Raw genomic sequence first — 27,784 nt, 5'->3', positions numbered from 1 at the left:
CCGCGATGGCCAGGGCCCCGGGATGCTCCGGGTTTGTTTAAAAATAAAGGGGGGCGGGAGCGCCCAGGAAAATCCGGGCGCCCGCGGGGGTGCCAGCTGCCCCTCCTGCCGCCCCGCGTCCCAGCCCGGCCGCGCCAACCCCCCCGGAGGCCCGCAAGGGGGCGGGGGGAGGCGGGGCGGAGGAGGAGCCGCGGGCGCGGCGCCGCGCTGTCCCCGGCCGCCGCCCGCCCCACTCCGCACCGCATGTAAACAGTCCCAGCCGGCCCAGCCCGGCCCCGGAGGAGCCCGCGCAGGCCGAGCCGAGCTCCGCGCTGCCCGCCCGGGAGGAGGGCGCCGAGGAGCAGCAGGGCGGGCGGCGGCGGGAGGCGGGCGCGGGGCCGCGATGGATTTCCAGCAGCTGGCCGACGTTGCGGAGAAATGGTGCTCCAACACGCCCTTCGAGCTCATCGCCACCGAGGAGACCGAGCGCAGGATGGATTTCTACGCCGACCCCGGCGTCTCCTTCTATGTGCTGTGTCCGGACAACGGCTGCGGCGACAATTTTGTGAGTGCCTGGGGGAGGGACCGCTGGAGCCGGCGGGAGTGTGGACGCGGCGGTGCGTCCCTGCGCCCGAGCTCCCGCGCGGTGGGCGGCGGTGGGCGCCGAGTGGGGGGGCGTAACCCGCGCCCCGCGCCCCGCGTGCTCCGCGGGGGAAGCCCCGGGCCGGGCGGTGCGGGCTCCGCTTCCCGGGTGGGGCCCGGTGGGCGGCGGGCAAGGCGCCCAGAGGATCCGGGGAGCCGGGTCGGGGCGGGAGGTGTGGCGTCCCCCAAAAGGCCACCCCTCTCCCCGCTGCTGTGGGCGCCGTTTCGGGAACCCGACCTCGCGGCCCGTGCGCGGTGCCTGGCGTGGAGCATCCCTCGGGTGTGGGTGTCACCCGCGTCGGACCGGCCTGGGCTGGGGCGCACAGAGCCTCCGGCAGGAGCCCAGGTCCCGAGCTTCCCACATCCAGGCGTCCCGTCCGGGATAGGAATCCCGCTCCCCTCCGGTGCCCAGCCTCGGCTCCTCGCATTGCCCCTCCCGGGAGAACCCCACTCCCCGCCCTCGCGGGTTAGTCCTTGCACTGCCTGTTTGGACACAAAGCTCTGTCCATACTAGCGATGCCCGATCTCCTGGACCTTCTTTGCGGAATTACACCCCGGATCTTAATACGCACGCGCGCCTGCGCATACACCCCCAACACACACTCATGCTCACACCCTCACTCTCACATGCGCACACTCACGCGCACACGCGGGCACGCCTCTCCCCCTGCCCCCGCGCTGCCCTCGCCACTTCTCTGAGCTGCCCGAGAGGTGTGTGTGGCCCGGGCCCTGCTGAAGCCCGTGGGCTTTTCCAGATGACGGGGAATCCCCTCAGCCCCGGCTCAGAGGGACCGGGAACTGGGACTGCGGTGTCCAAACCTTCCAGTTTGAATCCTGCACCCACCTGGGATCCCGGCTCAAGCAGTTGAGGAAGAGGAAGCGGAGGGCAGGGGAGCCGGGGTGGGAGGGGTGGAGTAGGGCGAGCACGGTGCTCATGAAGTGGTTGTAAGGTCGGGGAATAAATAATGATCCCCAAATGTAAGATGGAGGCGGCCGTGGGCGCAGGTGACCGTGTGGTCGCCGGCCTTGTGGGCGGAGGTGGGGCGGTGCGGGGCGCGGCCTGGTGCAAGCTCCTCAGGTGGGGGAGACAAAGCTGGGCCGTGGTCCTGCCGCCGAGCGCCCTGACCACCTATGAGAAGTTCGCGAAGGAGTTGGGGAGACTGCAAGACCGCCTTTCTTGGTCCTGGAGAGGTGAAGGCTTGTGTATGCCTGGCCAATAAAGCATTCCCTCCGCCCACACGCACCCCCTGAGGAGGGCAGGGATCCACCTGGGCATTCCAGAAGTGGCACTCCAGAAGAGGGATGGCCTTGTGTGACAGCCAGATTTGAGTTCTGGCTCTGTGACTGTGCTCAAATACCCACCCTGAGCTCAGTTTCCACATCCAAAATATAGGTATAATAATGCCTCCACCCAGGCGTTCATATAGGTAACGCACCGAATAGTCCCTGACACACAGCAAGAGCCCCACAAATTTGGGGTTAGAGACCTGGGGTTTCCCAGAATTTAGAGCTTGTCTCATTTTTTAAAGAGCCTTGGTTTTCCCACCTGTAAAATGGGGCTAATCAGAATGCCTCCAGAAGAGCCAACTGAACAATGATATTAATGCCTGTAAGCCCATCTTAACTGTAGGTAAAGTAAGTAAATAAGTGTTCTTTTTGAAAGGAGTGGGAGATCATTAAAAAGGGATTCACTCCATTGCAAAAGTGTGAGAAAGCCCCCAGGATACAGTGGAAAGGGCACCAGAATCCAGCTAACTGTAAAATGTTAGGGTTTGGCCGGGGTCCCTTCCAGCTCTGGGCGTCCTTCATCTGCCAGCGTCCTTTCTCCCTCCTGACCGTGTGAAACAGGGCAAGAATGGCTCATGGTTCTGGATTTCACTGGGGAGAAGCCCACACAGCCTTCCTGCTGGGACTGCCCAGGCCATACCCAAAGAAATGACTCCAAAGACAGTAAGTGGGCCAGGAAGACAAAAGGCTGTTCTCTTGCCATGAATATGTGTATCCAACCATCGTTCAGAAGTAAGAAGTATTATATTATTTGTATCAGGCCTTTCTCTTGAGGCCACCCATATTTCAAATATTTTCCCATCTGCATGAGAAAAATGCTTGAAAGTGTCATGTAAACTGACAATTTAAATAGAATAGATAGAAAGATAGAGGATGGGGGTGGGTAGACGATTCCTTGGGTAGAATGGAACTTTCTCCAAGTTCTGGAGGCTCTAATGGACAAGAGGCCAACCTCGGGAGTTTTCTTAGGCAGCCCTCTTGAATCTGTCCCAGGCCAGGTTTGTCAAACTACTGTTTGCCTCTAATAAGTGTCCTGCCTCAGTTCTTTTCTTTTTCCCAGGAAAATGTGTTAAGCATTAGACAAAAATGTGAGATCAATGGAATTTCTATTAGTTGAAGGACTTAGCAATAAGAATGTCTACATGAGCATTTCTCAATTTACAAAAGTATTTCCACATTCATTCATTCATTCATTCATTCAACAAACATTTATTGAGGGTTTACTTTGTGCCAGGCCAGTGCTATCTAGAATACAAATAGAGTCTCTGCCTTCATGTTCCTGGGGCAATTTTTATTTGTCTAGGAAGCAATGTGGTGTGGTGGTTAAGCACACAGGCTGTAGATCAGACTACTTGGGTTTGCACCTCAGCTCCCCACATTTGTGTGCCTTGGGAAAGTTATTTAACCCCTCTATTACATATTTTTTTTTCTTTTTCTTTTTGGAGACAGTCTTGTTCTGTTGCCCAGGCTAGAGTGTAGTGGCGCAATCTCGGCTCACTGCAACCTCCGCCTCCTGGGTTCAAGTGATTCTTGTGCCTCAGCCTTTCCAGTAGCTGGGATTAAAGGTGTGCACCCCACTCCCAGCTAATTTTTCTATTTTTTGTAGAGACTGGGTTTTGTTATGTTACCTAGGCTGGTCTCGAACTCCTGGGCTCAAGTGATCCTCCCACCTTGGCCTCCCAAAGTGCTGGGATGATAGGCATGAGCCACTGCTCCTGGCCTCTATGCCATACTTTCTACATCTGTAAAATCGGGATGATAATATTAGTACCTCCTGAGCAGAGTTGTTTGAGAACGGTGTCTAAAGTAGGGGCAGCTTAGATAGTCTAAGCCACTGTCATTTTTCATCGTATCTCCTAATTTGTCTCCTTGCTTATAACCTCCACCTCACTCTTACTGTAGTACTGAAGTGGGGGTACTAAATAGATCCAAAATGACTGCTTGGGGAGACTGACTCTAAGCCACTGTCTACCCAGCAGTCATTTTGAATCTATTTAAAATATAAGCCAGATCATGTCACCACTATTCCCCACCTCAGCTGAATTGACTTCCCATCTTTTATGATAAAACCTAAGCCCTTGCCCTGGCCCCAAGCCCCCACATGATCTACCTTCTTGCCACACAGACCCTGCTAGTCCTCAGATGTGCCAAGCCCATTCCTGCCTCAAGGCCTTGGCACTTGCCTTCTGTCTGCCTAGAACCCTCTTGCCCCAGATCTTTACACAACTGGCTCCTCGATGCTCCTGAGGCCGAAGAGAAACCTTCCTGACCACATGTTCTTTCACCTCACCCTCTTTTATTCTTCCCGTAGCACTCGTTAGACTTGGCATTCTCTTTTTCGTTTTCTGCCTCCCCCACTAGACGAAGCTTCACGAGAGCAGAGGCCTTGTCTGTGTTATCACTGTGTTCTGGCATTTGGAGCAGCATCCAAACATGATGGGTGCTCAGTACATATCTGTCAGGATGAATAAATTATAGTCTAGTGTAAAAGACATGTCAAATGTCAAGAATTCAGTTTCAAAGAATAATAATAATAACCATCACTTATGTTCAGTTTACTATGTAGCAAACGCTGCTCTCGGCACTTTACATATGCCAACTCATTTAACTTTAGTACTCTCACGTAATTATATAATCTCTATAATTATCTCTGTTTTACAGAGGAAGAAACTGAGGCATGGCAAACTTTACTAACTTTTCCAGAGTTAATAAGTGGCAGAGCAACTTGAACTATAGCCCTGTATTGAATGCATGGTATCACAGGAGTGACAACAGGGGACCCAATCTAGACTGCGTTCAAGGATTGCTTCTTATTGGGCCTCACAAAAATTCATTGAGGTGGATATTATTATTCCCACTTTATAGGCAAAGAAACTGAGGCTCAGGGAGTTTAAGAGATTCATCCAGGACTGTACCACTAAGAAGTGACAGAGCAAGAACTTGAGCCCAGAGGCCTGTCCTCTCCACCATGCAGAACAGCCCACACGTGGGGTCAGGCCAGTAGTTCCAGGGGCCCATGATCAAGGACGCCTGTTTATTTTTCCTCCATTTTGGGTCCCTTGCACACTCTTTCTCTATCTCGCTCCACAGGCCATCCCATCCATGCCGACCCTTTCCAAACTATCCCTCTGCCTGGGACCCCTCTCTGTGGGCCCCATGATCAGGGCCTGGGGTGAAACAAAGCTGCTAGTGCCCTGTGTGTGGAGGGAATTCAAGGGCATGGCCACCCTGCCTGGCTCTACAGGTTTGACAAGGGAGGGCTGCTGGTCCTGGTCAGAGGGGTCCAAGGAGTCCTTTCAGCCGACTTGGAAGGTCCTTCGGGGCTTGGTAGGCTTGGAAGGCGGTGTCAGCAGCCACTTGGATGCCAGATAAACAGAGGGGCACTCCTAGGCACAGAGCACCAGCTGCGTTCCTTCCTTGTCCTAGGCCACGAGAAATGAGGTCTCTGAACAAAGAGCACTGCCCAGACCATCTGGGGGCCTGGATCCTGATGATTGCGGGAGAGAGGGAGGGATTCATTTCCCAGATTGCTCAGCCTTTCCTGTCAGCCCAATCAAAGACATGTTGGACTCTAAAATTTTGTATAGTTTAATCCCTCCTCAGCACGAAAACAAAGGTAGTAATCATGATATTATTAAAGAAAAAGGCTTTATTTATGGCAAGACTGTGATTTAATTTTACATGTGTTTATAGAGGGGTGTGTGTGTGTGTATATGTGTATATATATATATATATATATATCCCCATTTGTGGTCTGAACACGTCTTTATTATTCACTATGTGATCAAATAACAGCCTTCTTATTTGGATAAAGAAAATAGAACTTATTTAAATGAGATTGAGTCATGCTTATGTGCTGGTATAGTGGAGAGAAAGTACTTTCTTGTCTGATTTAAACTCTACCCTGTTTCGTCCTCTGTCAGCTAGGGACAGTCATGCCTGTATTGTATACATGATTAGTGTGAGGATGAAATGAAGAGCTGTGCATGTGATGTACTCAGTAGACATAAGGCATTCCACAATGGCTGTGCATGTTCATATAGAGAGGTTATTTCTGGGAAAATGATAGGTCCTTTGTATATTATTTGAGTGGTAGTCATGAGTAGAGTAGTTATGTTAATACAAGCTCAAGTAGGCGGGCATAAGCGCTTATTGGGCCCCTGCTAACTGAGAGTCAGTCTACATGTTGTCCCCTGAAATCTTTAGATTCCCCCTGTAAATGTAATTATTTTCTGTGACTTACAAATGAACACACTGAGGCTCAGGTTAAACACTGTGCACAGAGTGTAGTTGAAAGGGTGTACACTCCTCCATCGACATTCTGGCTCTGCCCTTATTCCCTGTGTGACCACAGGCAAGTTACTTAACCTCTCTGAGCCTCAGTTTCCTCACTGGTAAAATGGGTCAGTGGCTGACACACAGATCGGGCTAGTCCTAGGTATGGCCAGCTGTGCTCTTCCCACCATGTGCGGTGGCTCACCTGTAATCCCAGCACTTTGGGAGGCTGAGGTGGGCGGATCACCTGAGGTCAGGAGTTTGAGACCAGCCTGGCCAACTGAGGTCACCAGTTTGAGACTGGTGAAACCCCGTCTCTACTAAAAATACAAAAATTAGCTGGGCGTGGTGGCGGGCACCTGTAATCCCAGCTACTCGGGAGGCTAAGTCAGGAGAATCACTTGATCCCAGGAGGCAGAGGTTGCAGTGAGCTGAGATGGCACCACTGCATTCCAGCCTGGGCGACAGAGCAAGACTATGTCTCAAAAAAAAAAAAAAAGAAAAAAGAAATATGTTGGGAGGCATGTGGTGGATTGTGGCTTTTATCTTTTTCTGCCATCTGTTTCCAGGACAAGAATCAGGGTTTTGTTTTGGTATTTTGTTTTGGAGACAGGGGCTCACTCTTGCCCACGCTGGAGTACAGTGGTGAGAGCAGAGCTCACCGTAACCTCGAACTCCTGGGCTGAAGCATCCTGCTGCTTCATCCTGGCAAGTAGCCAGGACTACAGATGTGCACCACCACACCCAGCTATTTTTCTTATTTTTTGTGGAGACTGGAGTCTTGCCCTGTTGACCAGGTGGTCTTGAACTCCTGGCCTCAAGCAGCCCTTCCGCCTTGGCCTCCCACAATGTTGGAATTACAGGTGTGAGCCACCAGGCCTGGCCAGGGATCCATTTTGGATTAAGACATACCAATTCAAAATGGACTCCCTTGGTACCGAGTGGCAGAAAACCCCCACTTCAGTACTACAGTAAGAGTGAGTCTCAGAGCAAGGGCCCCAGAGGGAGGAGACACAGGAGTGTGTTCTTACCTCCCCTGCCACCCCCACCCTGCTTAAGCACCAGGAAGTCCAGCTGCATACCCACCAGGATTTAGAATAGTAGGGGTGCACACATTGTGCTCTCCTAAAAATGTCTGTAGGATTGAACTACCTTAATGACTGGAGACCACTTTTTGATAAACTGGATATTCCGATCTACATTGTACAAAACAGGAAGGTGCTCATTTTCCTATTTGCAGGTGACATAGTTATATTGTCTTAAGCTGGGCAAGCTTTTATGATAAACTCTGGCCTAACTTCACAGGAAGAAGGGTCACAGATGGCCTGTACTCAAATCAAAGTGCTTATCGGATTTTCTGTAGGAAAGAGTAGACCACTCAGGCCAGGTTCGATGACAGCCACTTCACTGCAGCTCAGGCCAGCCTGAGATTTGGAGTTGGCTATAGTCAGTAATGGCAGTTGCTGTAGTTCTCCCAGAAAGATATTTAAATGTCACACCACCCCCAGCCGCCTTCAAATATGTAGTTAGCCAAAGTTCTGCTGTGCCCATGGTTCTCAAAGTGTGGTCCCAGAACCAGCCACATGAGCATCACCTGGGAATTTGTTGGAAATACACATTCTCAGCTCACTGACTAGTTCATTAGCTAAATAAACTGATTACCAAGCAGAGGTGGATACATTGCAATTCTGTTACTGTGTTTGAGTGATACACTTTTCTCAGTTAACTTTGCAATTTAAACTCTGCCCCCCCAGCACCCAACTCTGATCCACACTGAAGCTTGAGAACCGCTTCCCCCTACTCCCTGAAGCCTTTCCAGGCATTTCTCCTTTTGTCCAAGGGAGGCCTGCAGGCTGCCGACGCTCTCGCTACCGCCTTATTGGAGAGTCAATACTTTCCGTACCCAGATTCATGTTTGCCAGGGCGTTGCATTGTTCAGAGCTAGAGGTTCTCTGATTCCTGCTATAGTTTTTTTCCTGGTCAAAATGAGTATTTGGTTACACATGCTTAAAATATTTTCCAAGTTGAAGTTACTGTGGCCACGCCCAGTGGCACAGGACTCCCGGCCTTCAGTTGTCCATTTGTCTTTGTACAGGACTAGATCCTGTTTTCAGGAGCACCAACCCTGCCCATAGATGGTCTCTCTGCTCCCCTTGGTTTTGGAATGGGCCCCTGTATCTTCCTAAGAGAATAACTGCTCTGCCTCCAACCCCCTGCCTGTTAATTTTCCTGAAGAGCACGTCTGTTTTATCTGTGGACACTACCTCGTGAGATTGATAGTGCCTCTTTCTTTGCATGGGCTACTTAGAAAGCTTTGCTGGCAAATCTGTGTCCCATCTGTAGCAAGGAGCCAGGCCCTCATACCTTGCTCTGTTTGTCCTGGTCTCACTCTTGGATCTTATTTCCCTCCCTTTGTCTTTTTTTTTTTTTTTTTTTTTTCCAATGACAGACTTATTTTTTTAGTTCATTTTGTCTTGTATCCCATGATACCTTGCCAGCTGCCTTGATTCATTTTGAAAGGAAGGAATTTAAATGGAACACTTCCTTGTTATGAGATACAATAGATATGAGACAACTAGCATTTAGTAAATGATGTCTTTTAAGTGACCGTGTACACCCGGATCTGAGTCCAAACCCCATGCCACTTTATCATGTGGACAAGGATTCAGTTACAACATTTTTTAAACCCCAAAACCTAACAGAACTGGTAATACAGGTGGAGATAGCCAAATGAAGGAAGTTTAGACAGAAGGCCCTTTTGTGGGTATTAAGTCTTCCTTCAACACATAGTCCTAAATTGCTCTAAAAGGAGAGTAATGGAAACTGTGGCGTGAACAATCTCTTCATGAGGTTAGAAATGCCTTAGAAACACTTAGCTAAATATACTGTCTGATTACCAAGCAGTGGTGGCTACACTGCAATTTATGATTCTGTTATTGTTTGAGTGATATACTTTTCTAAGTTTACTTTGTAATTTAAAGCCCAGATGTACTTACTTTTTAACAAAGTAGGTTTATAAGCTTTTCACAGGTGCACCTGCTTCTGAATTAACCTCAACCTGAGTTGCCTCAGGCAGTGCTCTCAGTGAGTCACACTGGGTGTCTGATTTATACTCATTGTGTGACCATAGCCTTGTGGCAGATGGTAAGCCCACCTCTTCCCCTCTGTCTCCCCCATCCTCCTGCAGATGCAAAGGGGGAAAGAAGGTACTTATGTCCACCATTTACTGAATATTCACTGCATGCCAGCCAGGCACTGTGCCAAGTACTTACTCAGCTTTTAACTCTTTCTGTCATCTTCACAAGTCTACAGAGGACAGGCTTCAAGTTTTTGAAATGTGGTGCTAGATGTTAATCCTCTCTTTAACTTGGATAATCATTTGAAATAAGCTGGAACTTTTACACATTTGAGTATGAAAATGGATGCTGAGCAGAACTTACTAAATAGAACTTTTGTTGTTCTTGCAGAATCTCCACTGATTAAGAATCAAGTGGCATAATGGATATTCAAGTACTTTGTACTATTACACTTTTGTACAATGGAAGAGACTATTACATAAATGACATTGTGGTGGTTTGACAGCTTTAAGGGTCTCTAATTAGTAGGGAAGAGCATTTGAGCCGTTCGCTAAAGCTAGAGAGCCCAGACGTTGTCTTTATTGGGTTGGGGAAGCCTCTGGAGAAGTCCGCTGGCATGAGAGCAACGTGTGTTGGAAATGGACCTATGGACAACTATGAAACACAGATAATTGGGGTATAAAGATGGTACATTGGCACCTAATTATTCTCATTTGGATCTGAGCAGTATTTTAAGTCTATAGGTCTAGTTCTCAGAAACCCTGCAATGAGAAGAAAGGAGAGGAAATGTGTTTATTGAGTGATAAGGATATTGGGCAAGTGTGTGCTTGGCATGGACCATGTCTCCACATAAGCCTCATATCCTGCTATCTAGCCCCTGCATCTTGTTCTTATCTGCCAGATGTCTTTCTTTCTCCCAGACCTCAATACTTTTTTTTGCCAGTGTTTAGCCATCCTGGATCCGTCCCCACTAAAGAGTGATTCTTGGTACCTGACAGATACTCTGATGTTACCCTGGAAGCCCCGTGTCCCTGACTTAGTTAGATATGCAGGGCAGGGTCTTCTGCATTAAGAATGCTCAAACCTGTTTCTTGGCCTTGTTCCAGATCTTTGAACATTTATGGGAAAGGCTTGCCTAGTCTTAAAGATGTGCTAAAATGGATATCCTCACATGGAAAAAAGCCTTACCCAGTCTTCAGAGAAAATAAAACCTAGACTGGGCATGGTGGCTCACGCCTGTAATCCCAGCAATTTGGGAGGCTGAGGCAGGTGGATTGAGACCAACCTGGGCAACATGGCGAAACCCTGTCTCTACCAAAAATACAAAGAATAGTCGGGTGTGGTGGTGCCCACCTGTAGTTCCACCTACTTGGGAGGCCAAGGTGGGAGGGTCACTTGAGTTTGGGAGGCAGAGGTTACAGTAAGTTAAGATCATGCCACTGCACTCAGCCTGGGCAACAGAGCAAAACCCTGTCTTAAAAAAAAAAAAAGAAAAAGAAACAAAAAGCCTAAAATCAGTCTCCTTTCAGTATGTGTTAGATTGTGAAATGATGCTTCGGTGTGATGTCCTCTTAAAGCATTTTAGGGAAGGGAAGTTTTCAGAAAGCCTCTGTTTTCCAGCGACGTAGTGGTGACTTGGTGGGTTCTCTCAAGTTATTTGCATTTGGAAGTAAATTTACCACCACGCCCACTCACAGGTGGATCTGGGTAAAGAATGTCTTGTTCCCAGTTAATGCTTACAAACTATGCTTAATTAATCTTTCAGCCATAGCTGAAAGCAAAGTTAAGGATTTTGAAGGCAAAGGCTCTGGTTTCTCCTTCCCCATGTCTGAAAACCGCCCTTAGCCTGTACAAGGTGAACAGTGGAAATCATTGGTGAGGAATGGCCACCCACTGCCCTCTTTACTGTGTAGGAGCAGATCTGATGACGAACAGAGCAGGTGAGGTATGGACCAAAAACTTGGGGGCTTCTATAGATTAGACATTTTTTCATCCCTTTCAACACAAACAAATCAAGAACGCATGTATGAACTTTACTGTAGGATGGAGGCCTTCCTCAAATTGATGTTATTAAGAAAATCTGCTTGGCTTTTCTGAACTTCACACTGAGTGTAGTGACTGTGTGTCTTTGTTTTCTCCTTCGTCGCCCGTGGGCACGCAGCACGTGTGGAGTGAGAGCGAGGACTGCCTGCCTTTCTTGCAGCTAGCACAGGATTACATCTCCTCCTGCGGCAAGAAGACGCTCCACGAAGTCCTGGAAAAAGTCTTCAAGTCTTTCAGACCTGTAGGTGCCTGCTTGGCTTCTCACCACAGCTTGTTTTCTATGGTGACTGTGTTTAGAATAACAGGGGCGGTGGGGAAGGTGGGCAAAACCTGGGATGACTAATTGTTTTTCTCTTGTCTGTCCTGTGGCTTAGAGATAGCAGCCAGTATAGGGAGGCCGAGGGTGGGAGGAGGGGGACGGGATGTGACACAGCTGTTTGCTGCAGGGATGATGGTTATTTCTAGCATCACTTGAGTTGAGAATCCCTGATGGGGGGGAAGCAAACAGATCCTTTATGAGACAACTGAGTATTCCTGTTCTCCTCCAGGAGACAGAACCATGGCACTTGCAAGCCGGATGGAGGTTCTTTTATAATAGTGGGGCGTATATTGGGGATTGCTGGGAAGCTGTATACAGGTTATATTAATACCTCCACGTTTGTGGGTGTGGAAAAAAATGAAACTGGATACTGGCTCTATTCTTTTCTATTTTTAAAAAGTCTCTGTTATGAGCTACTGTTGCTTTGTTTTCCCCTTTTGGGATTTAGGAATGTGTATTTCTGTGGCTAGCTGATAGTCTGTTTTCATTCTAGCTGATAAACCTTTAAAATGAATGCTTACTTCTATTTTGAAGATTACCTACTTCCCTTTATCTTCATTGGAAGATAAAGTCCCATCACCACTGTCTCAGTGTTTCCCCTAAGTTCGATTCCCTGCCCACTGTAAATACTGCACATGTTCAGTGGTATTTGCTAGAATTTCTATGTATTTTTCAAATCTGTTTTAATGCTGTCTCCTTCTCTGCTGCGTTTTTCAAGCCTGTCTTCTGTTTCTTTGAACATAGTAAGCTTGGTTGCATAGTAGACTGTGTCCGATGATATTTCATTTTGTAAGTCTGTTTGGTCTTCTTTTGTTTCTGCTGGTTCTCAAACCTGGTATCTTGTTTCTGTGTGTGTGGGATTATCTTTGTGTGCTAGTTATTGTATTTGAAAGTTTACATGTAGGAATAAAGTGAGGCCTGAGAAGACAGTACCTTACTCCAGAGAGGATTTCTGTTTGCTTCCGTCAGGACTTGGGGCCTATTAGTCTGAGACACCTTAGCACAGTTTAAGGCTTGTGGTTCTCTGATGGCTCCCGGGGGTGAGAAGGCAGGATGCGGGTCTGGCCTCCTGTGGCGCCTCCTGGTTCTGAGGGTGTGGGCCTCTGGGGACCCAGCTTCAAGTGGGGATGGTGTATAGTCTGCTCTTTTGGAAGACTCTAGCTGTTAGAGGAGCCCGAGAAAGCAGTGAAGTTTCTAGCTGCTGCTTCCAGGTCAGCAAATGCCCTCAGGACAAAAGCAGCTTTTTATGTTTGGCTTACCTCTCCTGGTTAATACGTTATATTTAAGAAGGTATTTTTCATATTTAATTCAGCTTTTTTTAGTCATTCTCAGTGAAAGAATTGGACCCAGTCACTTTGTGCACCATTACAAGAAATGAGATTTCAGTGGCTTTTGTCACTCTGATTTGCTTAAGCAAATGATAGAAATCAAATAGAGTGACAAAAACCACTGAAATCCCTTTTTTGTTTGTTAATTTTCTAAGCCAGTTTGGCACATTCAAAATAGATACTTGACTTAAAAGTACCAGTCTGTCCCACATTCATTCATTCAATAAATATGTATTGGGTACCCACTGGGCACATGGCACTGTGTACTGCATTGTTCCTGGCTGGAACTAAAGCATGAGAAGCTTAGATCTCTCAGAGCCTGTGCTCCAGTGGGGGGAGACAGGATAGACAAGGACACACGTAATGTCGTGAAATGATGCTAGTAATTAAGTGCCAAAGAGAAAGGAAAGAAATCGAGGAATGGGGTAAAAAGTGTCAGGGGTCCTGGAATTTTTGAGTAGGGAACCAGGGAAGGCTTTGCTGAGAGGGTAACATTTGAGGAAAAACTTGGAGTACAGAGTGGGCCATGAGAAAATCTAGGGGAATAGCATTTTCAGTAGAGAGAGCAGCAGGTATGAAGGCCTCGGGGTTGGACAACACCTGTATCCGGGGAGCAGGAGTGGCCAGTGTGGCTGAAGGAAGTAGAGAGAGGTGAGCTGGAGGAATTCCAGGAGTCACAGAAGGACATGGGCTCTTACTCTGGAGTGATGGGGAGCCCCCCAAGGGGTTAGGCAGAAGAGGGATGTGACCTGACTTCACATCTTGAAAGTCTCCCTCTGATGACTGTATTGAGAATAGGCTGTGTAAGGGGAGGGACAGAGAGGCCATTGAGGAGGCCATTGCTGTCATCCAGGTGAGAGATAGTGGTGGCCTGGACTGGGACGGTCACGGCAGAGGCTGGGTGAGGAGTTGGATTCTGGAGATACCTTGAGAGTAGACCCAGCTGGACTTGCTGGTGGATCAGAAGTGGGACGTGGGAAAAAGGGAGAGAAGGATGACTCCTGAGTTTCTTGCCCAAGCAGTGAAGGGAATGGCCTAGTCATTTACTGAGATGGGGAAGGCTGCGGGGGTGGGTGGTGGGGAGTTTGGGGTTGATGATGTCAGAGCTCAGTTTTGGACATGTCAGTGTTTTAAATGCCTGTTAGACATCGAAGAAGGGAGATCACATTAGGCAAAATTAAAAAGAAATGGATTCCTCTAAATTTTAACCAGAAGAATACCTGTTAGCAAATGAGGTTCGCTTTGCAGCAGGTTTCCTCACAGGGGCTCACTCATTGACCTGCCGCCAGCTGGTCTTTGTGGGTGTTGTCTGTGGTGGCAGGCAGCCTCCCCTCCCTGCAGAACTGGCTCACCTGGGAAGGGGAGCTCCAGCCGGGAGTCACTGTGCTGTTTTTCTTTACCAAGGCTCTGGTTGTATTTTGGCAACCAGGCTAGCCACATGTAAATGAGGAAACAAATGCAGTCCAAAAGAACTCCGGATGCGTAGCTGAAAGCAGTCGGATTGGTTGAGGATGTTCTTTCACGTGGCGCTGAGATGTGTCACGTAGGCCCACAGCTTTGGTTTGCTGTTGCTGGGCTTCCAGGTTTCCTTTCTGAAGTGGAGCTTTACCTTGTGGGCAGGGATGTGGCTCCCCAGGTGAGGAGGCCTTGATCTGGCACAGCATGCCCTTTGGTGAGGAGGTTTATGGGCTGGGCCACCCTCTGGTAGGGCCTGTTTGCCCCTGAGGGCAAGGCTGGTGGGAGGCACCTTCCCGGGCTGGTAAAGATGAAATGCTGAAGGCCTCAAGTTTCTCCCAGTCAGGATGCGCCCCAGACTGGATGAGAGGGAGCGTCACAAACCCGAATAAAGGACCACAGAGATCCCTGGAGAAACTTTGACACTCTCCACCTCAACCAAATAGAGCATTGCTTCCCAATGGCACCATTTATCTGTTTGTTTTATATAAGGGAGGTTTGTTAAAAATAAGACATAGGTAAGGGTTTTATTGCTGTCATTACAGTTGAACGTATCTGTTGAAGAAACGCTTACCCAAATGCTACAGGTTATCAAGTGGGTAAAACCAGCACATCATTTCCCTGAAAATACATGGGAATCTGATCAATCCATCTGATCAATCCATGCAGCTGCTTTTTTGTTTATCGTGGGCCAGCCCCAGGAGGAGTGTTTTTGCCTTCATCTTAGAGCAGTCCTCTGCTCTGCCTACTGCACTCTACTGGTTCTTGGGAGAGCTATTTCTGTGAGCATGTTCTGCAGGGGGTTGCTTGTCATTAATTGACAGTTGGGTTAATTGTCTTAACCCAATTATGAGGGAACAGGTACTACAGTCATGAAGAACCCAAGCTCCGTTGTCAGGCTACTTGGATTTAAGTCTCAGTTCTACCACTTGCTGGCTTTGTGACCTTAGACAAGTTACTTAACCTCTCTGTTTCTCAGTTCATTTGTAAAATTAGAAAATTAATGATGATAGTTCCCTTAGGGTTGCAGTGAAGATTAATGGAGTTTTTGTTGGGTACTCAGTACAGTGTGTTATCCACGGTAGGCACTAAGTCAATGTTAGTATGATGTGGATGGGACGAGGATACTAGACAAAATACTGTGGAGAAGGGAGCAGGTTACCGTTTGGGGGAACCTTAGATTATTGATGGAGAGAGAAAACAACTTGCTAAGTGATTTCAACATGAAAAGGCGTTAGAAGGGTAAGTCAAAAGTTTATCAACATTGGTTTTGGTAAAATTAAAAGCATTCACTGAGCACCTGATCCGCACGACTCACTGTGTTAGAGGCTAGGACTCCAAGGAGGACCAGTGGATGCTCCTGTCCTCCCAGAGGGACACGTGGCCAAAGCGCTCAGCGTTATGGATGATTTTTTATTTTCTTCTTTTCCACATTTTCTAAATTTTCTGTGATCACATTATCAGAAAATATATTTTTTAATGAGACTCTGTGGCTTCCAGTGTATTCGAGGGCTAGGAGTATCAGTGTGAACAGGCTCATTGAGGGACAAAGCCAGGCAGTGGCTTCATGAGGAGGTGGGACTGAAGAATAGCAGGACCTAGATGTGCTCAGAGCAGGGGCAGGGCTGGCCCAGGAGGAAGTCCAGGAAGGGTCCATCTTGGCTGCCTCAGCTCCATTTCCTTAGAAATGGCTCCATGTGGTAGAAGGTGGATCAGTTCTGCCCTGTCTTGCTCCCATGCCGTGTGGCCTCTAACAGGTACACTTGGCCTCAGTGTCCCCAGCTTTAAAATGGGGGCAATACTGATTTAGCTGTCTTGTGGATTCATGGGGAACTTTGAAATCAGACTGAGAACCCAAAGGATTGTGAAAACCCAGACACTCTGCTAAATTTAGTCTCAGTTTCTGGCTCCTAAGAGGTATTAGGAAATGTTTATTGGAGGGGTAAATGACTGTGGATGCAGCTGGCCATCTTCCCTCTAGTGACCCACATTCTACCCCACTCCAGTGACCTCCTACTTGCTAATGTTGATTGCTCAGAGAGGTATGATTTTTACCTATTTTTTCTTGCTACTGGCATGTCGTATCCAAATGGCACATGTATGCAAATGACAATGCCAGGCAGGCTGTTGTTGGCACCCACGAGCAGGTACTGCTACCTGTAGTGGTTTCAGAAACCCCCATCAATCACTTTGGTAAGTGTGAGTTGGATAATCGTCAGAGCCTTGCATTTTTCTTAAGTGACCCTCTATTGACAGTTGCTGGTCATACTGAGCTGGAGAATGAAACAATGGTTATGGACCTAAATAATGCCATTCAGTTTTCCTCACCATCTTTTCATGTTTTATATTTAGTGTCAACTGACAGACTTACTGCTGGGTAGAAAACAGTTTACAAGAGAAGAAATAGCCTACTATTTCCAATTTAGCAGTGAAACTAGACTTTATCTTTGCCCTTTCGAGTTCTCTCAAAGTGTTACGGCTTAACAAGGAACTATTGCTTCCTGGAGTGTGTTCTTCTTCTCCTTACCAATGCTGTGGACATTAGCGTCCTGAGTCCCCAATTGCTCTTGCAGTTTTGTGTGCTGTTTGGTTGTTGTTGCTTCCACGGCCCAGCCTGGAGTTGGGTCCTGTGGTCCTTGTAGATTCTCACTCAATTGGCCCGAGTCCTCTCCTGGGCTTGCTGTGTGACTCTGTGTTTCTTCTCTCAAGAAGGAGAGACATTTCTGCCAGGAAAATCCCCCTAATTCTGGTTCACTGGCATGAGCAAGATTGATATTTTCAGTTTGCCACAAGTGGCTGGAGAGCTGTGGGTTAAATCCCACAGGAAAATCCTGTGTCCCAGAAAAAGTCCAATTCTTGCCCCTACACATGGAGTCCGGTCAAGAGCCTGGAAAAGAGAAAGAATCCACCTGTGAGAAGCTGCCTGGGTGGGTCAGGGAAAGTCGGATGAGAAAAGATTATGCACACATGTGGGTTTCATAATAGACATTGAATATTGACAGTTTGTCTTTTTTTTTCTTTTTTCCTTTTTTTTTTCCTCACTCATGTTACGAACATTCAAACCATTCTCTTTTTTAGAAAGTATGATGGCCTCAAAAGGTAAGAGAGTGCCTCCTCCTGCCCATTGTGCTACCTCCATCTTGCCACCCTTTTTTCCTTAGGGTCAAGAAGACTGACTGACAGACCAGGACCCCACCAGGGGTTTCTCCGTACTGCCAGCATCATGATCATGAAGATAAATGGTGCCACATTTCCCAAATGCTTTAGAGTCCTACCACCCTTGGCTCTTGGACTAACAGTATTCCCATCACCTGGGAGTGTGTTAGAGATGCAGAATCGGGTCCCACTTGAGACTTGTTGAATCAGCATCTGCATTTGAGGTAGATTGCTGAGCACATTATCCACACCTGCACATAGTGAAGGAGAAGAGAGACTGCCTAAGGGGAGTCCCTGGAAGGTGCATACAAGGATCTCTGAAGCCACAGGGCACTTGCTCGATGCACAAAAGCCGTGGTTGATTGGCTGTGCTCTCCAGGGTACAGACACCACCTCTTCTTCCTTTATGAAGACCTTCTAGCCCACTGTGCTGAGTGCCCCCTCCAGAGACAGTAGCTGCTAAATGCGAGCTCAATATGGCCTCGCATAGTTTACACTATTATCCAAAAGACCTGGAGTTGGCCCTACAGATAGCAGATACTCTCTTGGGTCTGAGGAACTGAATTCTCCAGAGTTGGCAGCTCTGCCTTTCAGGTGCAACCTGTTTGGATAGATGGGCCCCAGCAGTGCTTATGTGATCACCGACAGCTCACAGGAAGCTTTGTGGACAGTGAGACCCTGGAAATGCCAATTCTTTTGTCCAGAGTGAGCATAAACCATTTTCCCAGTCAGCTGAAAAAAAATTCACTGAAATAAGAATAAATGATTATAACTGTCAGGAATAATTTAAATATACCAATCACTTTCATTTTTTGGCCCACCTTTTCAGTATGAGAATGTGTGGTTGCAGTAAAAGCTAGGGCTCCAGAATTCTTCCCAGTCTGTGTGTATGCCTGTCTCTTCTTCTTGACTGTTGAAAATTGGGATCCAGAAGTTAAATTTAGACTTGCCCACTGTAGGTGGGATTAAGCATAGAGGTGAGGATGCTAGATTACTATATATCTGTAAGATATGTCCTTTAGAATTCCAGGCAGTCTATTTCTGGTGCTTTCTATCCATGCTTCCAAATTGTCCCTCCTCATAAATTTAGACAGTAGCATTTCATACTGCATTTTTTAAAAAGATTTATTCCCCAGGGGAAAACATTGAAACCTCCAGCTAATAGGAACAGCATTAACAGCTGATTGGAAGTCTCCTGAGTGGCCTGGTGGGTAGGGGTGTGAAGTCTGCTGTCAGATCACCCAGGTTTGAATTGAATCCTGGCTCTGCCACTTACTGGGTGACTGGGCAAGTTATTCAACCTCTTCAGGTCTTATCCAACACAAGGTTATTATTAGGAGCAAAGGAATTAATGTGTGTAATTCTGCTTAAGACAGTGCATTTGCTGTGCCAAACCCCTTTTTTATTTTATTTTATTTTATCTTATTTTTTAGATGGAGTCTTGCTCTGTCGCCCAGGCTGGAGTGCAATGGCACGATCTTGGCTCACTGCAACCTCTGTCTTCCTGGTTCAAGCGATTCTCTCACCTCTGCCTCCCGAGTAGCTGGGACTACAGGCACACGCCACCACGCCTAGCTAATTTTCATATTTTTAGTAGAGATGGGGTTTCACCGTGCTGGCCAGGCTGGTCTCGAACTCCTGTCCTAAAGTGATCTGCCCATCTCGGCCTCCCAAAGTGCTGGGATTACAGATGTGAGCCACTGTGCCTGGCCTAAACCCCCTTTAACCTCAGTAGGGAAGGCACCAGGTTCAAGAGGCCGAAGAAGAGACCCAGAGCCAGCAAACGAGACACGGGGTTTCACTGTGCTGACATACAGGGGAGAGAGTCCAGCGGCAGGGGCTGGGCAGGAGAATCGCCTTACATGCAGTCCAGTGGCGGCAGGCTGGCAGAAGAACCACGTGGTCCCATGGTGGTGGGCTGGGCAGGAAAACCGCAACCTCCTGCAGTCAGTGTGCAGTGTATATAGGATTTTCACTCAACACCCTCCCCCTAATGACCTCCACCTGGCAACATTCATTTAACCCGGAACTCAGGGCCGATTTTAATCCACTATAACGACCCATGTTCCGTGGGATAGGCCATAGGCTCACGTGTTTCTTATAGATAAGGAGTGACTCTCTTGGCCACTCCCAGTTTCCCTAGCTCCTTAGAGATAATATAACTAGATTACATCACACCACATGTAGTTACATAAGGCTCCATAGTTTGCAGATCATGGCCGCCTTCAATCTCTCATGTCATCTCCATAGTTACTCTGTGAGATAGAGCAGGTACCGTGGCGCTTTACAGAGAAGGACACTGAGGCTCAGCAAGGTGGTGACTTGGCAGAGGTCTCCAGCTAACTAGAGCTCTGGCCTCTGGACTCTAGTGCCAGTGTCTTTTTCCACACACCCTGTCAGTAAATCTGTAGACCCTATACTAAGGTGCCTCAAAAGTCCAGAAGGCCACAGAGAACTGCCTCTCCTCTTTCCCCTTTCCAGAAGGGCAGTGAGTGAGCAGCTCTTGAAAGAGCAGTCAGAAAACTTCCAGCCCAGGGACCTGTCAGTAAATGCGTTGGTTTCATCTGAGGTAAGATAGGGAGCTGGAAAAAGGAACTGCAGAAGAGAGGTGGTCATGGCTACGTGCTTGGTTTCCTGGGTCTTTGTCAATAAGGCACCTAAGCTGAAGAGAGGGAGGGTGTTGAGTGCTACCTATGGTTTGGGTCAATATGAATCACCTAGGGGTGTTATGGCACAGAATCACCCATGGTACATCTCTTTTGGATAAAGACGGCAAATATGCAGATGCACACCTCAGCTGTGCCTCTTTCATGCAGGACAGCCATTGCTAGTTGACCACAGTGTTTTCCACGGGGCCTCAGAATCCTGAAACTCCAGGCAGCCACTCCCTGTCAGGTCTGTTAAGTAAGAGGGAACCAACTGGTCATTTCTCTTTTAGTGACATCCCTTCAATACAATGAACAAATATATATATTGTTTAGGTGTTTAGGTAATTTTGGAGTTCCTGGTGGTGGCAATAGTATTTATATTTTGCCAGCTATTTAAATGTTACCACTTATTTGACACTTTCACCTTGCTATGTCATTGAGCAGCTCTCCAAATAAAAAATTGACCACCAAGTGTAGTCATCGACGTGCCTTACGACTAGTCATCTTTTCTGTCTTTAGAGGCAAACTTTGTTTTTTATTCCATTTACTAAAATCAGGAAGGGAGACAGGAGCCAGAAAAAGAGATTTGCTTCTCCCAAGCACACTCAAGATTGGAGCACCCTCTCCGGGGAACTGAGAGCGCTCTTCCTGCCCTTCCCCTCCACATCCAGAGAGTCTCTGAGGCAGCTGCAGCATGCCCAGCTCTAAGGGGCGAGCATGTGTCTGCAGTTGACTGTGTACGCCTTGGCAGGCCACGTGCAGTGTGTGACCAACAATGCCTAGCAGATGATTTTGTCCTGAATGTGTTCATAGGGCGCTGGGAGACCTGGGAGAGCTACAGCTGGAGAACTTCAGAGTGAAGGAATTATTTTCATCAGGACTCCGCTTTCTCTTTCCCCATTTCAGCAGTGGGAGGGAGTGAGAGGAAGGGGGTGGCAGGACACCAGGGAGGCAATGCAGTTGAACAGAATGGTCAGTCTTCTTTTTACTGTCTTGATGTAGTTAGTGTTTAGATCATTAGGACCACTCAGCGAAGGTGCTTGAAATTGATGGCCCTGGACACCCCTATGTAAGAAGTACTTGGGCCACACACAGACTGCAGATCTCATGAAGGCACCAGGAGACAGAAGCCTGGTTATCACAGGCAGGCCCGCCAGCTAGGGTTGTGGCTTCCTGCCTGCACCAGGGGGTGGTGTTCATATTGATCAGACCTAGCAAATGGCACTTAGTTTCTAACCAAAGACCAGCCAGTGCTTTAAAAAACAATGTTTATTTTGAACTTCCCACATAATTATACAGCAATTGGAAAATACAAAAAGATAAAAAGGAAAAAATTACCCATAATCTGACAATCTTTAAAAAAAACTTAAAATTCGGGTGTATTTTACTGGAGTCTTTTTTCTATGCATATGTATATAAATTTTAAGAACTCCGGGTCAGGTGTGGTGGCTCATGCTTGTAATCCCAGCACTTTGGGAGGCCGAGGCAGGAGGATTGCCTGAGTCCAGGTGTTGGAGACCAGCTTGGGCAACATAGTGAGACCCTGTCTCTATTAAAAATATATAAATATATATACATACACACATATATAAAGAAACTCTGGGCCGGGCATGGTGGCTCATGCCTGTAATCCCAGCACTTTGGGAGACTGAGGCAGGCAGATCACAAGGTCAGGAGATCGAGACCACCCTGGCCAACATGGTGAAACCCTGTCTCTACTAAAAATACAAAAATTAGCTGGGCGTGGTGGTGCACGTCTGTAGTCCCAGCTACTCAGGAGGCTGAGGCAGGATAATTGCTTGAACCTGGGAATTAGAGGTTGCAGTGAGCCGAGATTGTGCCACTGCACTCCAAACTCGCAACAGAGCGAGACTCCCTCTCAAAAACAAACAAACAAAAACTCTGTATCATAATAAAAGTGCAATTTTGTCATGCTCTTTTTACACTTATGTGCGTCTTTTTTATGTCATCAAGTCATTCAAAAATGCCATTTTGAGTGGATACATAAGATTCCATTTCAATAACACCATAACCATTTTGCTGTTGAACATTTTAGTTGTCTATATTTTTAGAAATGTGTTATAAATAATAGCACCAATAAATAATAGCACCATGTGTTTTTAGGACAGAAAATACAGAATCGGTTTTTGACATCTTGATGGGACAGTGAGCACAGTTCATTTCACACTACTGCTAACATCCCAGATGTTTGTGTGGGCACATAGCTAGCTCTCTGTGCATATGTGGTACCACATTTTGTTACTTAAAAATAGAGACTCTCCAGGCTCCCCAGTAAAACCTAGCCCTTTGGGCACTAACCCATTGAAGGATTGACATTTCTGTCTAGCAAGTTTATGAAAATCGTTGTAGGAGTGGTTGACGGGGAAGTCTGCAGCTGCTGGGTTAAGTACTGTTTAACGTGGATCCGATGCCTTTGGTCGTCTTCCTGCCTGTGGTCCATTTGGCGCTCACAGCTGCTTTTCTCTTGTTCTCTCCCTGTAGTTACTGGGGCTTCCGGATGCAGATGACGATGCGTTTGAAGAGTACAGTGCTGACGTGGAAGAAGAGGAGCCAGAGGCGGACCACCCCCAGATGGGGGTCAGCCAGCAGTAAATCTGGGGGCTCCCCTGAGAAGGAGAGTGAGCCCCACGGTAACCTAGGTGGGGTCACTGCCCCTCCTGGGTTAGCATTTTGCATTAGCACTTCGAAATAGGACATCTGGCTCCCAGCATCCAAATTAAAATGAAATACCTTTTTAACGACCACAAAATATCTGTGATGAGCTTTGCTCAGAAGTGACCTGAATTTCACTCCCGCTTCAGTGGGGTTTCTATGGAGTTGTCTTGGTAGCCTTTGCCATTTTGAATTTAGAGTCCATTTTGTGGCTGACTATTCTCTTGAGTTTATGTTGGAGAATTAACATTCGCTGACTCGAATGTAGAGAACTCTGAATGTATTAAGGATATGTTTTGAGTCCTCACAGGTGACCTTACTGAGGGAAAGCATGGCAGAGAAGAAATGCAGTCTGCACTTTTTATGTACTTTTTAAGTGTCCGTAAGTGAAAGGTTTTGCTTATAAAGCATGAATTTTAATATCTAGTCATTAAACTGCACAAGTGCAAATACAAGGGCAGGAAAGGATAATCACTTAGCTTTGGACTGAGAGGGTAAGAGAGGCCCAGAAGCCTTTAAGTGTTTTGCCATTACTGAGTTACCTGGGTATGTAGCGACTGGTTCGTGGTTAGGTGTAAATGTTACTTGCTTGTTCGATTGTTTCAAAACATGCTAATTCCAAAGCCACTTTTAAAGTCTATAGTGGAAAATATAGATGAGGTGAAAGATATAATTTATTGATTTTTAAAGCTGTTTATAAGCCGTCCCACGTATAAAATGAAACATTTTACCTTCTCTCTTTCTAATGAGATGGCCACTTGTTAAATCATGAAAACATCCAGAATTCAAGTGCCACTTAAACTTTGAAGCCATAGATAAATTTGTTAGAAAAGTAAACCAGGATTAAAAGTGTTTAAAAATATGATAGAATCCTTCTTTACTTTTTAAGTCTTTTATTTAAAAAAAAAAAGTCAAGGAAAGGATTCCATTGTGTAATTTATGTAAAAATTTAATCACATATTTCGAGGGACTTAATTGTGGTGTATTTGTAAAGGGACATGAAGGTAGGAATCTTTTAATCGTGGGTTAGCTTGGTTAAAAGGGGACGTTTTAATAAGATACTCAGACAACTCACAGAAACAACTTCTGTAATAACTGAAATACTGCTGTTATCATTTAGCCAACAATTAATTACTGGGGACATCCTTTGTAATGCTAACATGGAATTATTCCTGGACCCTTCTGCATCCCTGGTTCTAGTTAACTTAGGATGCAGAATGCCTCCTTTACAACACTAGATTAAACCTAGCATCTGGGGTGGGTACGTTTAAACAGTCACATATGTGCCTGTTAGGTTGTCAAAGTTTTGAATTAAAAACAAGCAGTAGCAGCAGAGGCCACAGAACTTATGGGAGTCTTGTATATCTTCCAGGCATGTCGGTGTAAACCTGATTGTCTCGACATTTTCTGTTTAATTGATTGGTGCTGTGAGGAGTTCGGCTGCTCGTGGTAAAACAGCGTACTCCAGTTTTAAGTCATCGGGTAAAATAATAGTACAGTGATTTCCATCTGTGCTTCAGTACCCACTTTGTGTGCTTTTCTTGAAAAGTCATACTAAAGGTTAATTTCAAGTAAAATGAATTTCCTTCTGAGTAGCCTATTAGTAAAACACAACTTAGTGTTTCGTCCATTGGGGTGAGCATATTCTGCCCTTTGCAGCCCTGCCTGTGTTCTAATTGGCTCCATTCATGAGCAAAGGTGATTGTGAGCTATATATTACATAGATGTCGCCCAGGTTTCGTAACCTCTATTTTAATGCAGTAAGCCACAAGAATGACTTCTGCAAGTGAAATGAGGAAGCTTTACTAGCTTGCTCTATTGGAAGGTAAACTGAAATTTTATACATTGAAGCTTAAAGTCTAAATTTACGTATGTTTGGAAATGGAATGGTCATTAACATAAAATGTATTTTATCAAAAAAGTGTTTAGACTTTGACCAAATACATGTTGGTATTATCATGTTAATGTTCTCTGTTTATAAAAATTGAATGGAGATAGACTCGGCCATTCTGTGGGCTGATGAGAATTCTGGGCTTTGTTTTGCACTAAGGGTAGGAGACAGAGAACATGTCTGTATGTTACTTAATTTCCATAGCAAAATCCCAAACAGCATTAGCAGATCGAATTGTTTCTTCTAAGATTTCCTTTTTCTGAATGTGTACACATCCCTTCTCGCGCTCACACACTTGCCCACACACTTACTTCTTCCTGCGCTGTGGCTGCTCTAAGCAGGGCCATGCATGGTGCAAAGCTGCAGTCAGTGAGCCTGGCAGCCTGTGGTTTCTGTTATGGAAATGGTTCCATGGTGAAACACATCCCTGACCCTTCACAGACTTACACATCTACTCACCAGAAGGTGGCAGCGGTGTGGGAGGAGTGTCGACCTTGGACGCAGGAGAGACACCTGGGTTCTAGTTCAAGTCGGCCAAGGATTGTGTGACCTTGACAAGTCTAACTGGTCTGTGAACAAGGGGCGTTTGCCCTTCCAGCTGTAAACACTGCCCTTCTGTGCCTGCCTTATGTGTATGTGTGAATAAGGAGCAACAGTCAAGGAAACTTTTAGGGATTCGAGAAGAAAATACATGTGGGATCTTGCCAAGGTGTTGCCTTTAGGATGCTGACCCCCGCACTACCTTAGAACATGTTGGTCTGTGAGTGCCCAAGCCCCCGAGGGCTTGATCTCATGGGGCTGATGAAATTCTCTTCCTTAGAGGAAAGGGAAAGGTGAGGCCCCAGAGGACTTATCTCAGCTATACATGCTCTGCCTGTGGAGACATGGCTTTTCTTTGTGCCGTGGCAGACTGGGGCTTTGGAAGTGGTGTATGTTTAACTTACCTGAGAGCGGGAGATGTGTAGGAAGAATAGCTGGAAGAAAGTGAAAGATGAGTGCCAGTACTTTTTGCCCTGTTATCCGGTAGAGAGAAAGTGGCAGTGAAAGTAAAGTGAGAGAGAAAGAAAGAGTGTGTGCGTATATGTGAGAGAGAGAGAGAATGAGGAATGCTTGATTGCTTGTTCACTGGGCCAGCTCTGAAATCCAAAATCATGCCTTGATAACATTACAAAACCGTGATCCTGGGTTTGAGTGAGTCCTAGAGACATTGTTCTTATGGCTGCCTGGTTTCCTCAGCCTGATCACCATATTGAGCAGACGTCAAGGAATCAGAGTGAAGTACGAAGCCAGGGAGGAAGGTGAGGCCCTGTGTAGTGCCTGTCACCACTGTGGATTCACCTGCACTCAGGTGTCCACTCCTGTCTCCCAGGCCCAAAGTAGCACATGGTGCAATTTGTTTTTCCACAGGCAGAGCGTGAAAAGTCTCTTATGTAGGGATCCTCCTTGTGTCCTCGTGCCAGAATTAGGTTTCCGGTGTACTTCAACGAAAACTTCTCTCCTTTATAGTTGCTGTCATCTTTCATGTATAAACAGAAACCGTCTCTAGCACAATATATTTCTGAATATTGTTTCTGTTTCATAAGAGCACAATGTATATGGACCTAGGGGAGCTGTGGTCCCAAGTGTCATTGTAATTTGTATTTTAGGAATAGGCTTTGCATGTTAAAATTCACAAGTTGGGAAACTGTGGTATGAACAGATCTGATTTCCCACAGAGAGGCATGAAGGAATAGGCGGGACTTAACTTGGGGTGGGAGGAGATGAATAAGGGAGAATGGGAGAGTTGGGGTCTGACAGTTACCACCTGAGCCCCAGGAAAACTGTTTTCATTTTCACGGCTGTCTCACTGGGGGCCTGCTTTCCTCAAAGGAACTGACTGTATGTTGAGGGGCAATGCCTTGTGTTGGCATGGCTTTGCCACTTTAAAAGTGCCCCCCAGCCAAGGAGACCAACAGGGACCCTGCTCATCTGGTGGGGCTCTTTCCTTCATTAAAACCAGCTGCCAGCCTGAGAAGCCTGTCTTTCCCAAGTGCAGGCAGATCTGAGAGGGGCTCCAGGCACCTGGCAGGTAAATCACAAAGCAAACTTGGGTCTCCTTGGCAGCGGGGAGGAAGCAGGAGTGCCCGCTCAGGCCAGAGGGCAGGGCCAACCTCCTCACTGTGCTTCAAGGTTGTAGAAAGAGCACAATTAATGCTTAAGCGATCACAGACCCCTCTCCCCTGCAGTGGGTGTTAGCTCCAAAGAGATGCCATTGCCGATCACCCAGTCTTCGGAGAAGCCTAAAATTTCTTTGAATTAAAAACTGATCCTCTTTCATAAAGACCCAGTCACTTCTCCTAGTTTAGTGATAACAGGTATGACACAAGAAGCTGAAGTCTTTTAGATTTTATAGAGAGTAATTCTGAAACCTGCCAGAATGCTGGTAGCATGTGGTGTCCATGGCAATGGGTGTCCATGGTGAAATATCTATAGCTTCTGCTCACCCGACAAATTGCTAAATAATATGTTGTCTTTTATATTTTTATTTAAATCTGGATTACAAAAATATAGTAGCAATGAGCATTTCATGTTAGAAACCCCATTTAAAGCACTGTAAGGCTGAATAGGCACAAGCGATTAAAAGTAGATGCCAGGCCACATAAAAATAAACGTTTTAATTTGCTTAGAGCTATATTCAAGTTGTTTGATACCAGAGAGAAAGCTGACAGTCTGTTCTTTGTAAACTGCCTTTTCCTGTTTTTCTGTTTTGTTTCTCAAGTTTCATTTTTTACTAAGCCTCTTCTGATACCTGGGCAGATAAAGATAAGAGCAGTGTACGGTACAAATGTCAGCTCTGAAGAGGAGGAAGTAAATCTTCAATGCTAGGGCAGATCTTCACTATCCGTGATCCAGTCTTAATTTGAGCATGAGAGCAAAATTTAGTCATCTACACAAGAAGCAAAAGCAAGGAATAGTTGTTGGGTTTTTGTTTTTTGCTTGGTTTTTTTTTTTTTTTTTTTTTTTTTTTTTTT

At 46.6% G+C, this 27,784-nt stretch overlaps 1 protein-coding gene across 2 annotated transcripts; it reads left to right on the top strand.

The window, feature by feature from the left end:
• MTURN (maturin, neural progenitor differentiation regulator homolog) lies at positions 1-27,782 on the top strand. 2 transcript variants are annotated; one of them, XM_032758413.2, is made up of 3 exons: positions 30-544; positions 11,422-11,544; positions 22,712-27,782. In XM_032758413.2, the coding sequence occupies exons 1-3, from the start codon at positions 383-385 to the stop codon at positions 22,820-22,822; spliced, it is 396 nt and encodes a 131-aa protein (XP_032614304.2). In that variant the 5' UTR covers positions 30-382; the 3' UTR covers positions 22,823-27,782. The 2 variants fall into 2 exon arrangements, with proteins under 2 accessions (XP_032614305.1, XP_032614304.2); XM_032758414.2 differs by lacking the exon at positions 11,422-11,544 and having other exon boundaries at positions 1-544.
• Positions 27,783-27,784: the final 2 nt, after the last annotated feature.

Source organism: Hylobates moloch, unplaced genomic scaffold (assembly GCF_009828535.3).
Source record: "Hylobates moloch isolate HMO894 unplaced genomic scaffold, HMol_V3 SCAFFOLD_1, whole genome shotgun sequence".
In the NCBI taxonomy this organism is placed as follows: Eukaryota; Metazoa; Chordata; class Mammalia; order Primates; family Hylobatidae; genus Hylobates; species Hylobates moloch.
The sequence above is the reverse complement of the archived record's forward strand: the minus strand, read 5'-3'. Positions and strand labels throughout refer to the sequence as shown.

What these genes read in the sequence shown, in the direction of transcription:
- MTURN (XM_032758414.2), top strand. Translation starts at nt 23, where the DNA reads ATGCTCCGGGTTTGTTTAAAAATAAAGGGGGGCGGGAGCGCCCAGGAA. An exon ending in ACGGCTGCGGCGACAATTTT is followed by an intron (nt 545 to 22,711) that starts GTGAGTGCCTGG and finishes CTCTCCCTGTAG; the next exon opens with TTACTGGGGCTTCCGGATGC.